At 42.7% G+C, this 12755-nt stretch overlaps 1 protein-coding gene across 2 annotated transcripts in view; it reads left to right on the forward strand.

Annotated features, from left to right (window-relative positions):
• The first annotated feature begins 2229 nt into the window (after positions 1-2229).
• The window catches only part of mlf1 (myeloid leukemia factor 1), a 34920-nt gene continuing 24394 nt past the window's right edge, over positions 2230-12755 (forward strand). For both annotated transcript variants that reach the window (XM_060905270.1, XM_060905272.1), the window contains exons 1-2: positions 2230-2397; positions 9850-10012. In XM_060905270.1, the coding sequence (XP_060761253.1) occupies positions 2351-2397; positions 9850-10012 (210 nt within the window). In that variant the 5' untranslated portion in view covers positions 2230-2350. The remainder of the gene's footprint in view (positions 2398-9849; positions 10013-12755) is intronic.

The raw sequence follows: 12755 nt of genomic DNA on the forward strand, positions 1-12755 counted from the left end.
CTTGTGGAGGGCATCAGTGATCATCTTCTGGACAACAGTCAAGTCAGCAGTCTTCCCCATGATTGTGGTTGTGTGTACTGAACTAGACCGAGAGATACACTGTGTTCATACTGTTTTACTCAAACTCGAAATGAAATATTCTAATATTTTGAGATTTTTTTTGTTTTTGTACTGTATGCCATACTGATTAAAATTAAAATAGAAAAATGCTTGAAAAATTTTTAGTTTATGTGTAATGAGTCTATAACATATAACATTTTCACTTTCTTAAATAACTGATGGAAAATATTGAACTTTTTCACAATATTCTAATTTTCTTAGATGCACTAGTGTGTGCGTATATACACACTGCATCCACTTTAGGAGGAACACCTGCTCATTTATGCTGTTCTCCAATCAGTGGATCATGTGGCATTTAATTGCCAAGGCTTCTTAACTTCCTGTTAGTAGCCAGGTTTCCAAAAAAGAAGCAATAAATAAATAAAGCTGACAAAACACAATTGTGAATGGGTTTGTTTTTCCACTGAATGATATGTCATTAAAGCTGGGTTTTCACCTCTTGTAATAGTCATAGGGATCTGTGAGATGTGATCTTTGGCACAGATTTCGATTGCATCTGCCTCAGTAGCCGTGATAATGTTTAATCAAATGCATAATATTGCTTTGTCAAATCATCTGTAAAACCACCTCATGTGAGTGTATTTGTTTTTGCGATATTTGAGAGTTTTTTCGAAATCCACGTGTTTCCATTACTCCAGTTCTTTCTCTCCTTAGCCCAGGGTAAGACGCTTCTGACATTGTCTCTGGTTCAGGAGGGGCTTGATATTAGGGATGCGACAGTTGTAGCCCCTTTCCTGAAGACATCTGTGTGTGGTGGCTCTTGATTCACTGACACCAACCTCAGTCCACTCCTTGTGAAGCTCTCCCAAGTTCTTGAATTGATTTTTCTTGACAATCCTCTCAAGGCTGCGGTCATCCCTGTTGCTTGTGCACCTTTTCTAGCCAGCCTTTTCAGCAATGACCTTCTGTGACTTACCCTCCTTGTCGAGGGTGTCGATGATCATCATCTGGACAACTGTCAAGTCAGCAGTCTTCCTTATGATTGTGGTTGTGTGTACTGAACTAGACCAAGAGATACACAGTATTTATACTGTTTTACTCAAACTCTAAAAATTCAAATAATTTGAGATACTGGATTTCTGATTTTCATGAACTATAAGCCATAATCATCAAAATTTTTGAATTAAATTATGAAAAAATTAACTTTTTCATGGTATTCTAGGTGGTGTAGTGGTTAGCACTGTCGCCTCACAGCAAGAAGGTCCTGGGTTCGAGCCCAGCGGCCGATGGGGGCCTTTCTGTGTGGAGTTTGCATGCTTTCCCTGTGTCTGCGTGGGTTTCCACCGGGTGCTCCGGTTTCCCCCACAGTCCAAAGGCATGCAGGTTAGGCTAATTGGTGGCTCTAAATTGACTGTTGATGAGTGTGAATGGTTGTTTGTGTCTGTCAGTCCTGCGATGACCTGGGTGTCCAGGGTGTACCCCGCCTCTTGCCCATACTCAGCTGGGATAGGCTCCAGCTTGCCTACGACCCTGTAGAACAGGATAAGTGGCTACGGATTCTAGTATATCTTTGAGGTTATCCGTACAAGTAAAGAACTTTAACTTTGGACTATTACGCCTTTAATTTTACTAAGCATTACAGCCATGGGATCTGAGTCACTGATGTGAAGTTAATATTTTTTTAAATCACTGGTGAAGAAGGAAAGAAATTACAGTTATAAGACTAATTTAATTTACTGTTCACCTTGATAGAAAGATTTTAACACAAACCTAACCAAGTATAAATAATGAGCAATTTTACTAGGAAAAGTAAAAGTAAATATTATATAAAAGGTTGAATCTGAGGTAGAAAGTTCAGGAACAAAAAACTTAATCATGGCATTATATGAATATTTAGATTAATATGCAAATCGCTGTCTAATATGTTAATTAGGCACATATATTGGGTAATATGTTCATAAAACTGCGATAATTAGGCGCTATTTATTTTTCTTTTCTTTGTAATTAAGTTTTAAGCATTAAACATGGACTGTTCAGACTTTTCTAGAAACTTATTCAGCCCACGTTACCATGGCGCCAGAGACAACACTGACCGACGCTCAGAGCAGCAGGGGGCAGTACCCGAGAATAGCCAGCCAATCAGATGTCTGGATTGAGATCACGTGTTAGTTGACAGGACGACCTGAGCGTTTTAATAACCAGCGAGTCGCGATAATCAGCGCATTCGCGTCTGACAAGGAATCTTTACACCTTATTACAGTTTAGATAAACTTTATTCTAACCTGCGAAGATGTTCAACAGCTTCCTCAGGGACTTTGAAGATGACCCTTTCTTTTCGTAAGTTTCACATTTTCTTTGTTTATCTAGTAATTCTGGCCGAGTCCGAAATGTGTTTACATTAATTTAAAACCGTGTTTGAATATCCTGGTCAGTTGTATTAGTTCGCCCCGGACTCCGCGGTGTGGGAGTTTGGAGCTCAGCACCTGTTGTCGCAGGTTATTGAGCTAAACATGAGCAGCTTCCACTCAGGGAGGTGGTGAGTGCGCATGCGCGCGCGAGAGAGAGCAGGTGGACAGAAGGTTCGAGAAACCTCGAGCTTTAGGCTTTATAACGGACATTTAACCAGCAGAAACATTATTAATGTCTTATAACCGTCTCTTTATTTCTGTGATTCACTGCATGTACAGGGTTCTGGGATATTTTTTTTCCTTGAAAAACAGAAATAAATATTAGTCTGTATTTTTGTCTTCTTAGTTACCGACTTCACACAGGTTTATACCAACCAAACTGGCACAACTCAAATATTTGTAGCCACAGCTAGGCCTCTCCATTACAGACAACATTTAGACTCCAGTAAGAGTTGATTTTGGACCCCTTGTGCACCGAGGTCTTGAAAGTACGGTATTTCACCATACGGACCGACCTTAAACTGGTAAATAACATTTCGCCCGAAAGGGAAAACTAACCCGAGCCGCCATTTTGAATCCTCATTCACGGCTGTAATGCAAATTGCTTCCTCCTCAGTATACAAGTGCACTTCCATGGCAGGAAAACAACTACATTTTGCCGCCTATTTATACAAAATTGAGTCATTCAGGATTCAGACATGTTTTTGCTCAAGTTAGAGACGTTTTTAGCTTTCTCCTGAAATATTTAACCTTTTATTTTGTCTTCCTCAGGGTAGTAAAACTCGCTTTCGCTGTGAACACTGTCCTTATCGCTGTCCATGCTGTAAAATTAATGCTATTTTGAATCCTCATTCACGGCTGTAATGCAAATTGCGTCGTCCTCGGTATACAAGTGCACTTCCTTGGCAGGAAAACAACTACAATTTGCCGCCTATGTAGTCCCCTATTTATACAAATAAGTCATTCAGGATTCAGCCATGTTTTTGCTCAAGTTAGAGACGTTTTTAGCTTTCTCCTGAAATGTTTAACCTTTTATTTTGTCTTCCTCAGGGTAGTAAAACTCGCTTTCGCTGTGAACACTGTCATTATCGCTATCCATGTTGTGAAATTAATGCTATTCTCCTGAGAAATGCGGAAATAAACGTTGATTTTAAAAAAAAATTCTACTGTTTGTTGTTGTGAACGAACGAGCCGCCAGCCAATCAGAGCGCAGGATTTGGACCGCGGAAAAAAATAAACCTCAAACTAAAGAGGTTATTTTAGCATTGAGTTGTCTAAAAGAGGTATTGGGACTCCTTTTAGCCTTTACTTCAGCACAGCACTTGAGTTATAATTGAACAGAGTCTTGGAATCTGAATTTCCGGTCGATTTCCAAACCGAACACAGAATGACACCGAGCTTTATACGTCATCATACTTTTGTGAGCAGCTGCGACAGGCCACGCCCCCAAAACGTAGCTCCCTCCAGTCACTTACCAGCTGACAGCACTTTGGTTTGGGGGTGGGGTTTTTTCTTTTTTTTTTTCATTCATTCCTCCTCCTTTTTCTTCTTTTCACCGACCCCTGTATTACTGACACACTGTCTGGTGTGCTAGGGGCCAGTCTGGGCTCTGAACGTGCCACCTCTGTGGCTTGAGTCCCACCCAAAAACTTCCTCACTCAGAGATCATTACACCAGGCCGATTAATTCACACTGTGATTGCTCAAAAGCTTGGTGCTCATTTGGTCATTATGTGTAGTCAATTTTTATTGCTTACACTCTGGCTTCCCGCAGTCAGACTCGAGATCACGTGATCTGAAATGGGTAAACACAAATACAAAATGGCGGTTGCTAATAGCTCGGCTAGTGCAGCCAGTGGTGCATCCATCCATCCATTATCTGTAGCTGCTTATCCTGTTCTACAGGGTCGCAGGCAAGCTAGAGCCTATCCCAGCCGACTATAGGCGAGAGGCGGGGTACACCCTGGACACGTCGCCGGATTATCGCAGGGCTGACGCATAGACAAACAGCATTCACATTCACACCTACGGTCAATTTAGAGCCACCAATTAGCCTAACCTGCATGTCTTTGGACTGTAGGGGAAACCGGAGCAGCTGAAGGAAACCCACAGAGACTCGGGGAGAACGTGCAAACTCCACACAGAAAGGCCCTCGCCAGCCGCTGGGCTAGAACCCAGGACCTTCTTGCTTTTGGGCGACAGTGCTAACTGCCAGTGGTACATCTCATCTCATTATCTCTAGCCGCTTTATCCTGTTCTACAGGGTCGCAGGCAAGCTGGAGCCTATCCCAGCTGACTATGGGCGAAAGGCGGGGTACACCCTGGACAAGTCGCCAGGTCATCACAGGGCTGACACATAGACACAGACAACCATTCACACTCGCATTCACACCTACGGTCAATTTAGAGTCACCAGTTAACCTAACCTGCATGTCTTTGGACTGTGGGGGAAACCGGAGCACCCGGAGGAAACCCACGCGGACACGGGGAGAACATGCAAACTCCGCACAGAAATGCCCTCGCCGGCCACGGGGATCGAACCCGGACCTTCTTGCTGTGAGGCGACAGCGCTAACCACTACACCACCGTGCCGCCCCGCCAGTGGTACAATTTGGACAAAAAAAAAACCTCAATAAAATGACGTGTCCACAATTATTATTATTCTTCTCCAGCACTGTTGCCAGAGCGGGGTCCATATGGACCCTGTTGATCCACGTCATATTAACTGGAGTATAGTTTTACACTGGATGCCCTTCCTGCCATAACCCTCCCATTTCTGGGCTTGGGAAACAACCATTCACACCCGCATGGGCAATTTAGAGCCACCAATTAGCCTAACCTGCATGTCTTTGGACTCTGGAGGAAACCGGAGCACCCAGAGGAAACCCACACAGTCACGAAGAGAACATGCAAACTCCACACAGGAAGGCCCCGTTGGCCACTGGGCTTGAACCCAGAACCTTCTTGCTGTGAGGTGACTGTGTGAACCACTATATCACCATACCACCCTGCAAGTGTCCACGAAGTGTAGTAAACGAAGGTTTCAATGCTACAGCGCACATAACTACCAACCAATGTGAATTTGTTTGTAAATTTGATAATTTCTTACCTCCTGAAGTCTTCTATTGCTCAGAAAAGAATGAAATGATAGTAGTCTATCAACTGAATGGTTACTGCAGCCATAGGCTGTGCAGTAATGTACCATTTTGAGCTCTATCTCAGACTTTGTAGTTCACGAATACAGATAATCCATGCAAACGCATGAGGTGTGTAGGTGTTTGTTTACCCATTTCAAACCACATGACCACAGCCACACTCCAGTGGAGACAAGGAGGTCTACTGCGGGAAGTCTCTTCAGTGGGGTTGGATTTCAGCAAACAGGGATTTGTGGAGGGATTTCTAGAAAAGATTACTTATGATAAAGATGACAAATACATTCGTCACTGTGACGACTGCTAGTAATTTTCTCTTTGTCACTGATGGATTGTTAGTCAGTGACAAGCGTGACGAGTGCCAGCGGGAGCCCTGCATGTAGAGTGCAAGTATCTCAGTTTACACACACACATGACCAACAACTAAACAAATGTGCAGATCTCGATCTCTCACTCATCTAAACCTTATCACCTCCTCTGGGAGAAAATAAGTCACATTTATGCATCAGAGAGAAATTCATCACGATCTGAAACTTTAGATTTAATGATCTCTGAGCTGAATTTACCAGCAAGTAACTCTGACCAGGGCTGTGATTTTAATATTATTATAACAGTATTTTTCATTATATGAAAACATATTTTAGGAACAGGGCGGCACGGTGGTGTAGTGGTTAGCGCTGTCGCCTCACAGCAAGAAGGTCCGGGTTCGATCCCCGTGGCCGGCGAGGGCCTTTCTGTGCGGAGTTTGCATGTTCTCCCCGTGTCCGCATGGGTTTCCTCCGGGTGCTCCGGTTTCCCCCACAGTCCAAAGACATGCAGGTTAGGTTAACTGGTGACTCTAAATTGACCGTAGGTGTGAATGTGAGTGTGAATGGTTGTCTGTGTCTATGTGTCAGCCCTGTGATGACCTGGCGACTTGTCCAGGGTGTACCCCACCTTTCGCCCGTAGTCAGCTGGGATAGGCTCCAGCTTGCCTGCGACCCTGTAGAAGGATAAAGCGGCTAGAGATAATGAGATGAGATGAGATTTTAGGAACAGCTGTCCAAACCTAGACACAACAACATACCCAGTTTATCCCCTCTGAAGGTTCTAACACTATGTACTTCTCTATCCAGATCTGATATTAATAATTTTTTTAAAAAATCATATGTTTATTTGGGTGATTTTGATTTAAATCATCTTGCATGTGAGCTGAGCATTTGAGTGTTAAAGGGTACATCTTGGGTATATTTTGGAGCAAGATCAATGTAATTCTCTTATTTTTATATTAAACTTTGGTCAAATATCTGTCACATTTTGTGCAATTATTTTACCTTGCGCAATACCAGAAAAATTCAGTTGAAATCAAGCCATTTGAGGCGAATTGGTCCACCTCTGAAAAAACTTGCCATTTGGATTTCCCAGCAAACGTTGATTTTCGTGACGTCTCGTGCGGGACGCCTCCTTCTGAATCCTACGTCAGCGCTGGTTTGTTTATGAGAAAATGACCTGGTGGTTTTCTGCAAGTTTCTTTAACGTTTTCACATAATTTATTAAAATGGTTAACAGATGTATCGTAGGAGGGTGTAGCAACACCAATCTTGATGGGATTAGTACTCATCGTTTTCCAAAAAACCGGACAATGAGAGAGAAATGGGAGCGCTTCGTGCAAGGCACCCGGAAAAACTGGCAACATGCAACAGACCGCACATGGAAAGTGTGTCTATTATCGCCCATGTATCGGTACTTTCAAAGTCCGATAATTCGGAATTAAATCCACTAACTACACATTATTGGGTTAGAATTTGATAAAATACTGCTTGAACAATCTTGCCATTCATTATTCTTGGCCCTGGGTTCTCCTGTATCCATTTCTTGAGATTCTTCTTCGTCTTCCTGGCTCGGGGCTGTTTGCCGATCACACCGAGGAGGCTCAAACCGGTAGGGCCATGGCCCTTCCACCACCGTGTTATTTACATCCCCGGTGTTGTCTCCATCGTCTTCACTTCTTGAATCATCATCAAATCCAAACAGATGAAGCCCCAATTCTGACATCTCATTATATTCTTCATCCAAAGGTGAAGTAACATTGCGCTCAGGCGACAATTCCATATTTCAATGCGGAATCACGAGCTGCTAAACTTGGTCTACACAGACTGTGCACTGAAACCGTCCAAGCTCTCGCAGCCTGCTGGCGCTTCCACACGTGACGTCACAAATCTGGATCAATCTGGCTCCAGACTCCCTTGGGATTTTTCCAGACGTGTTTTGTTATTTTATTTTTTTTCTGCTGTAGACAGATGGTCTTGTGCAAAATTACCCTTCTGGATGAGTGTGTAAAGGGACATACTTTCATATAAAAAAAAACAACAACATTAAATTGGTCCAGGATATGCACTTTAATCGAGGGCCCAACATTGTCAGCTTGGCAGTTCCAGGATTTAATCTCGGTCTTCTAAGCAGTAGATCAATTATCACTTTCACTTTCTTCTTTACTGCCATATTCCATGACTAAAGAAAAGAAAGTACATTTCAGTACAGATTTACTATACAGTAATGATATATATTTAAATACAGTCATGATCTTAACAAACATAACGTAAGAATGTTAAAACCTGTAATGCGCATTTTCAGACTCTAGGCTAGAAAGTCCTTGGCAAACCTGTCAATTGCGCTAACGTAAAAATTGCCATGGAAATGTTCTAATGTGGGGCGGCACGGTGGTGTAGTGGTTAGCGCTGTCGCCTCACAGCAAGAAGGTCCTGGGTTCGAGCCCTGGGGCCGGCGAGGGCCTTTCTGTGCGGAGTTTGCATGTTCTCCCCGTGTCCGCGTGGGTTTCCTCCGGGTGCTCCGGTTTCCCCCACAGTCCAAAGACATGCAGGTTAGGTTAACTGGTGACTCTAAATTGACCGTAGGTGTGAATGTGAGTGTGAATGGTTGTCTGTGTCTATGTGTCAGCCCTGTGATGACCTGGCGACTTGTCCAGGGTGTACCCCGCCTTTCGCCCGTAGTTAGCTGGGATAGGCTCCAGCTTGCCTGCGACCCTGTAGAAGGATAAAGCGGCTAGAGATAATGAGATGAGATGAGATGTTCTAATGTTATCCAGCTCCATTATCACGCAGCGTCGAGTTTGTTTTACCTTTATGGCATTTAATTACGACAACTTGTTCATGCTGGACACAACAAATAAGTTCAATGTAATGTAACACTGGCTTTCGCATTGTAAGGAAATATTATCAGCTCATAATTTGAAATGCACGTGTTGTCATATGGCGTACTTCAGACATGACATGGCGTGACATGAAACTCCAGCACGGAGATGTCATGTAGGCTCGTGTTTTAATTGCTCGTTTTGTACATTTGTGAATACACCCAGTCAGCGCCTGCCCTCCAGTGGTAGTTCTAGGCTTTCCATAGTGACATTTAGTCCTTATTAAAGCATTTTATGCTTTTAAAATATATATATTCATGGCGATTTATTAGCCAAAATTTTAAACAAAAGGTGTCGGAGCTCAGACATCATTAGCACCTCATGTGCGTTTCACTGAGGTTTACCTTTTTAGATCCTTTTTTTGTATCCTGTGTGTGTGTGTGTGTGTGTGTGTGTTCTCAAACAAACAAATATGGATTAAAAAAAAACCAATATGTATTGTGGTGGCACGGTGGTGTAGTGGTTAGTGCTGTCGCCTCACAGCAAGAAGGTCCGGGTTCGAGCCCCAGGGCCGGCGAGGGCCTTTCTGTGTGGAGTTTGCATGTTCTCCCCGTGTCCGCGTGGGTTTCCTCCGGGTGCTCCGGTTTCCCCCACAGTCCAAAGACATGCAGGTTAGGTTAACTGGTGACTCTAAATTGACCGTAGGTGTGAATGTGAGTGTGAATGGTTGTCTGTGTCGCCCTGTGATGACCTGGCGACTTGTCCAGGGTGTACCCCGCCTTTCGCCCGTAGTCAGCTGGGATGGGCTCCAGCTTGCCTGCGACCCTGTAGAAGGATAAAGCGGCTAGAGATGATGAGATGAGATGAATATGTATTGTCATGTGTTCTCTTGGGGCGTATTCTCAACCTGTCTCCCCCCCCCTTCCTTTCTTTCTTTCCCTTGTTTTTGTTACATTTAGCTCAGCAAGGTAAGCGTTCCTCTCTTCCTGTATATCTTTTTTTATATCTGTCTCCTATTCTTAATGCCTGTATACGAGTGCCATGCATTTTGTTGTGTTCGACACTCCGATATGTTTGCTGTTTTCTACTCTGTGTGTTAGTGATCCTTTCCGTGCGCACAACGAACGCATGCACCACATGATGAGGGGTTTCTCGGATCCCTTCAACCACGGCTTCATGCCCAGTATCACAGATGGCCGGGACAGAGGACACAGGGGAGAAGGTCAGGCCCACACAAGTGTAGCCCGCCGCAACGAGCACAGAGTGAGTACTGAAAGCTAGCATGAAGCCTTGTTCATGCTTCCGCAATACAAATAGTCACAAAAATCAATCAAAATGTAGCACCCGTCCAGTTTATATCCAGAGTGCAGGTGGAGAAACTAACCCCCCACCCCGTGTCACTGTATATCATGCTATAATCATCTTTGCCACAACTAGTGGAGCAGTTGTTCAGATATAAGTATATTGAAATATTCTATTTCCTCATTTTCCCCTTTAAAATATTATCTCGTATATTTCACACTTGGAAATAGCCTTATGGCATCATCTGCATGCTCGAGCAAATGTTGACAGTATAACTATTTCAGTTTTCCTTGTCATGCTGTTATACCATCACAGCCCTAACTCAGATGTATAACGGAATGGATGTCATCTTGTTATCTGAGCCATTACACTGCGTGACATTTGGTGTGTGTATTTTTATGGATCATTTGAAAACATGTTGGACTCCATAGCATTTGTTCCCTTTGCTTGTCCGGTGAGCCATGTGCTTCACTCCAGATGTTCACAACTCCCATAGTGAAGATTCCAAATCCAGCACCGCAGTCCGGTTCGTCAGATCGTTGCTCATGCACTCCGTCCCGGCTGATGAGTGAAAGGACCCGAATATGCGTCCAGGCAGCATTGTGCCATCTGGACATAGCAGCAGTTAAAATAACAATGCCAGCGCAGGGAGTTGAACAAGGTCGTGATGGAAACCTGCCATGGTGTAACCTGAGCCTCTTTACTGGCAAAGTAGTTACGAGGGTTATTGAACACTGTGGAGAGAGGAGTGTAGCAGGGGGTCTTGGTGCAGAGCTATGTTTAGCCTTGAGGGTATTTTTAGATGGCTGGACAACATTGTTCCACAGACACACTGCTTTCCTACTCAACCGGACTAAAGACTCTCCTGGGAACTCGGCACATGAAGCTGTGGATGTGTAGGCTAGACTTTGTTTTTTTTAAAAAAAAAAAAACAGGTTGGCAGATGAAGTATTTGGTTAGTTTTATTGTTAGTCAAAGTAGACGGTCTTTCGATTTCATAAAATCCGTGAAATTTGGTTCCCTCTGAAATTTGGTCATTGTGATAGGTTTATTTTTGTAATATCTAAAAAACAGGCCATTCTGTGGCTGGGAAGTTATTTAATTTGAGGGGATTAAAGCAAATAATGTGCATGAAATCGCTCACTTTGCGCAGACAGACGAAGTCCGTGTGCGCATGCGCAGGTTTACCTTTGACCTTGCACGAACAGTTCCATCATTCTGTCGCTAAACGAACAGCTGATCACACCGATATTTTATTAATTTGGTCCTGCGTTTCCTTGCCTTCACAACATCTTTTCTTTTCGCTTTCCGTTACTGTAGTCGGTCTTTCACATTTCATTCACGCACTCGCGTCCTCCATTTTTCTCTCCTGTTTCAAATTTGTGTCCCACAATTCCTTGCGCGAATGGGGAAAGCCCACCACGTGATGCATGACGTAGTATCTTGTATTGCGTCACGGTGAAGCAGGCAAAAATAGCGGAGAATTTAGGGCCATTGTTCTTTTTTTTAAAACCCTAATAAAATTGGAAGTCTGTGATTAGAATTCAGTAGCTTTCGGTCCACTAAACAAAAATAATTGGGTGTCGGGGAAAATTATTTTTATGACCTATACTTGAAAAACCTGAAAGGCAGTCTAGCTTTAAGCGGACAGTGGTGAGGTGATTATAATTATAGAGCCCGTTAATTTTAGAAGACTTGTGCAGATATAATGCAGAGGTTTTTTTTGGTGTGTGTTTTTACATTTCCTAAAGCAAAAATGCTGCTATTCATAAGTTTCAGAATGATGGGCTCTGAAAATTACAAATGATGTTTCAAATGATCAGGGCAAATACTGTAGGCGGACACTAAAAATCGTGTTTTGGCCTCCTTTACAATACGGTAATATGATTAACTTGACTCATGTTCATCAGTGAAGAGTCTCTACTCAAGGGGCACTAATAACACAAGTGGTCTTTATTTATCTGCTTCACTGTAAAAGAAGAAACCAGTATGAAATACACTTTCTTAAATACAAAGCTTTCAGTCCACAAGTGTTCAGTTCAGTCACTATAATGTTCAAACCCAAACCTGTGTTCGTGGTGGCAGTATACAACAATGACCCTGTATATCTATTTTTCCTTGTTTATTATTTAATATCACAGCTCTGATGAATGCTTGATTCTGGTTGGTCATGAGGTGTTGATTGATTTTCTGTAACGTAGTTCCTGGCTGTAAGGTTTCTATTAATGCACTCATTCTAATGTTATTTCTATAGTAACAATTCGTAGATTGGTTTGGATCATGGACGCTTCACAAAAAATGAATTTTAAAATGTGTGTGTTTTTTATACAATGGTATTTTCTATAATGAGGTTAAGTCACATTTATGGAAGGAGCGTCTAATATCAGAGTTTGTGGGTTTTTTTTTTTTTTTTTTAATGACGGGACACAATCTGTACTTTTTGTCTTAATACTTTCAAGAGACAAAAAATGGACAGGTGAGGGAACAACGGTTTCTAGCTGCTGTAATGTAACTATGGAATGAATAAAACGTGGTGGTCTTTATTTAAAAGATTGTAATCATTGACAAATTGCTGCAGTAAAGGATGGATAAAACGTATGGCGTTATAGAAAAATAATCAGCTTAAGGGTAATTAAGGCATCACACCACCTCATCGTTATTATTTTCATATAACTGCATGTCCTATCATGTTTTATTCCTTCCT

This window comes from Neoarius graeffei, chromosome 23 (genome assembly GCF_027579695.1).
Source record: "Neoarius graeffei isolate fNeoGra1 chromosome 23, fNeoGra1.pri, whole genome shotgun sequence".
Classification (NCBI taxonomy): domain Eukaryota; kingdom Metazoa; phylum Chordata; class Actinopteri; order Siluriformes; family Ariidae; genus Neoarius; species Neoarius graeffei.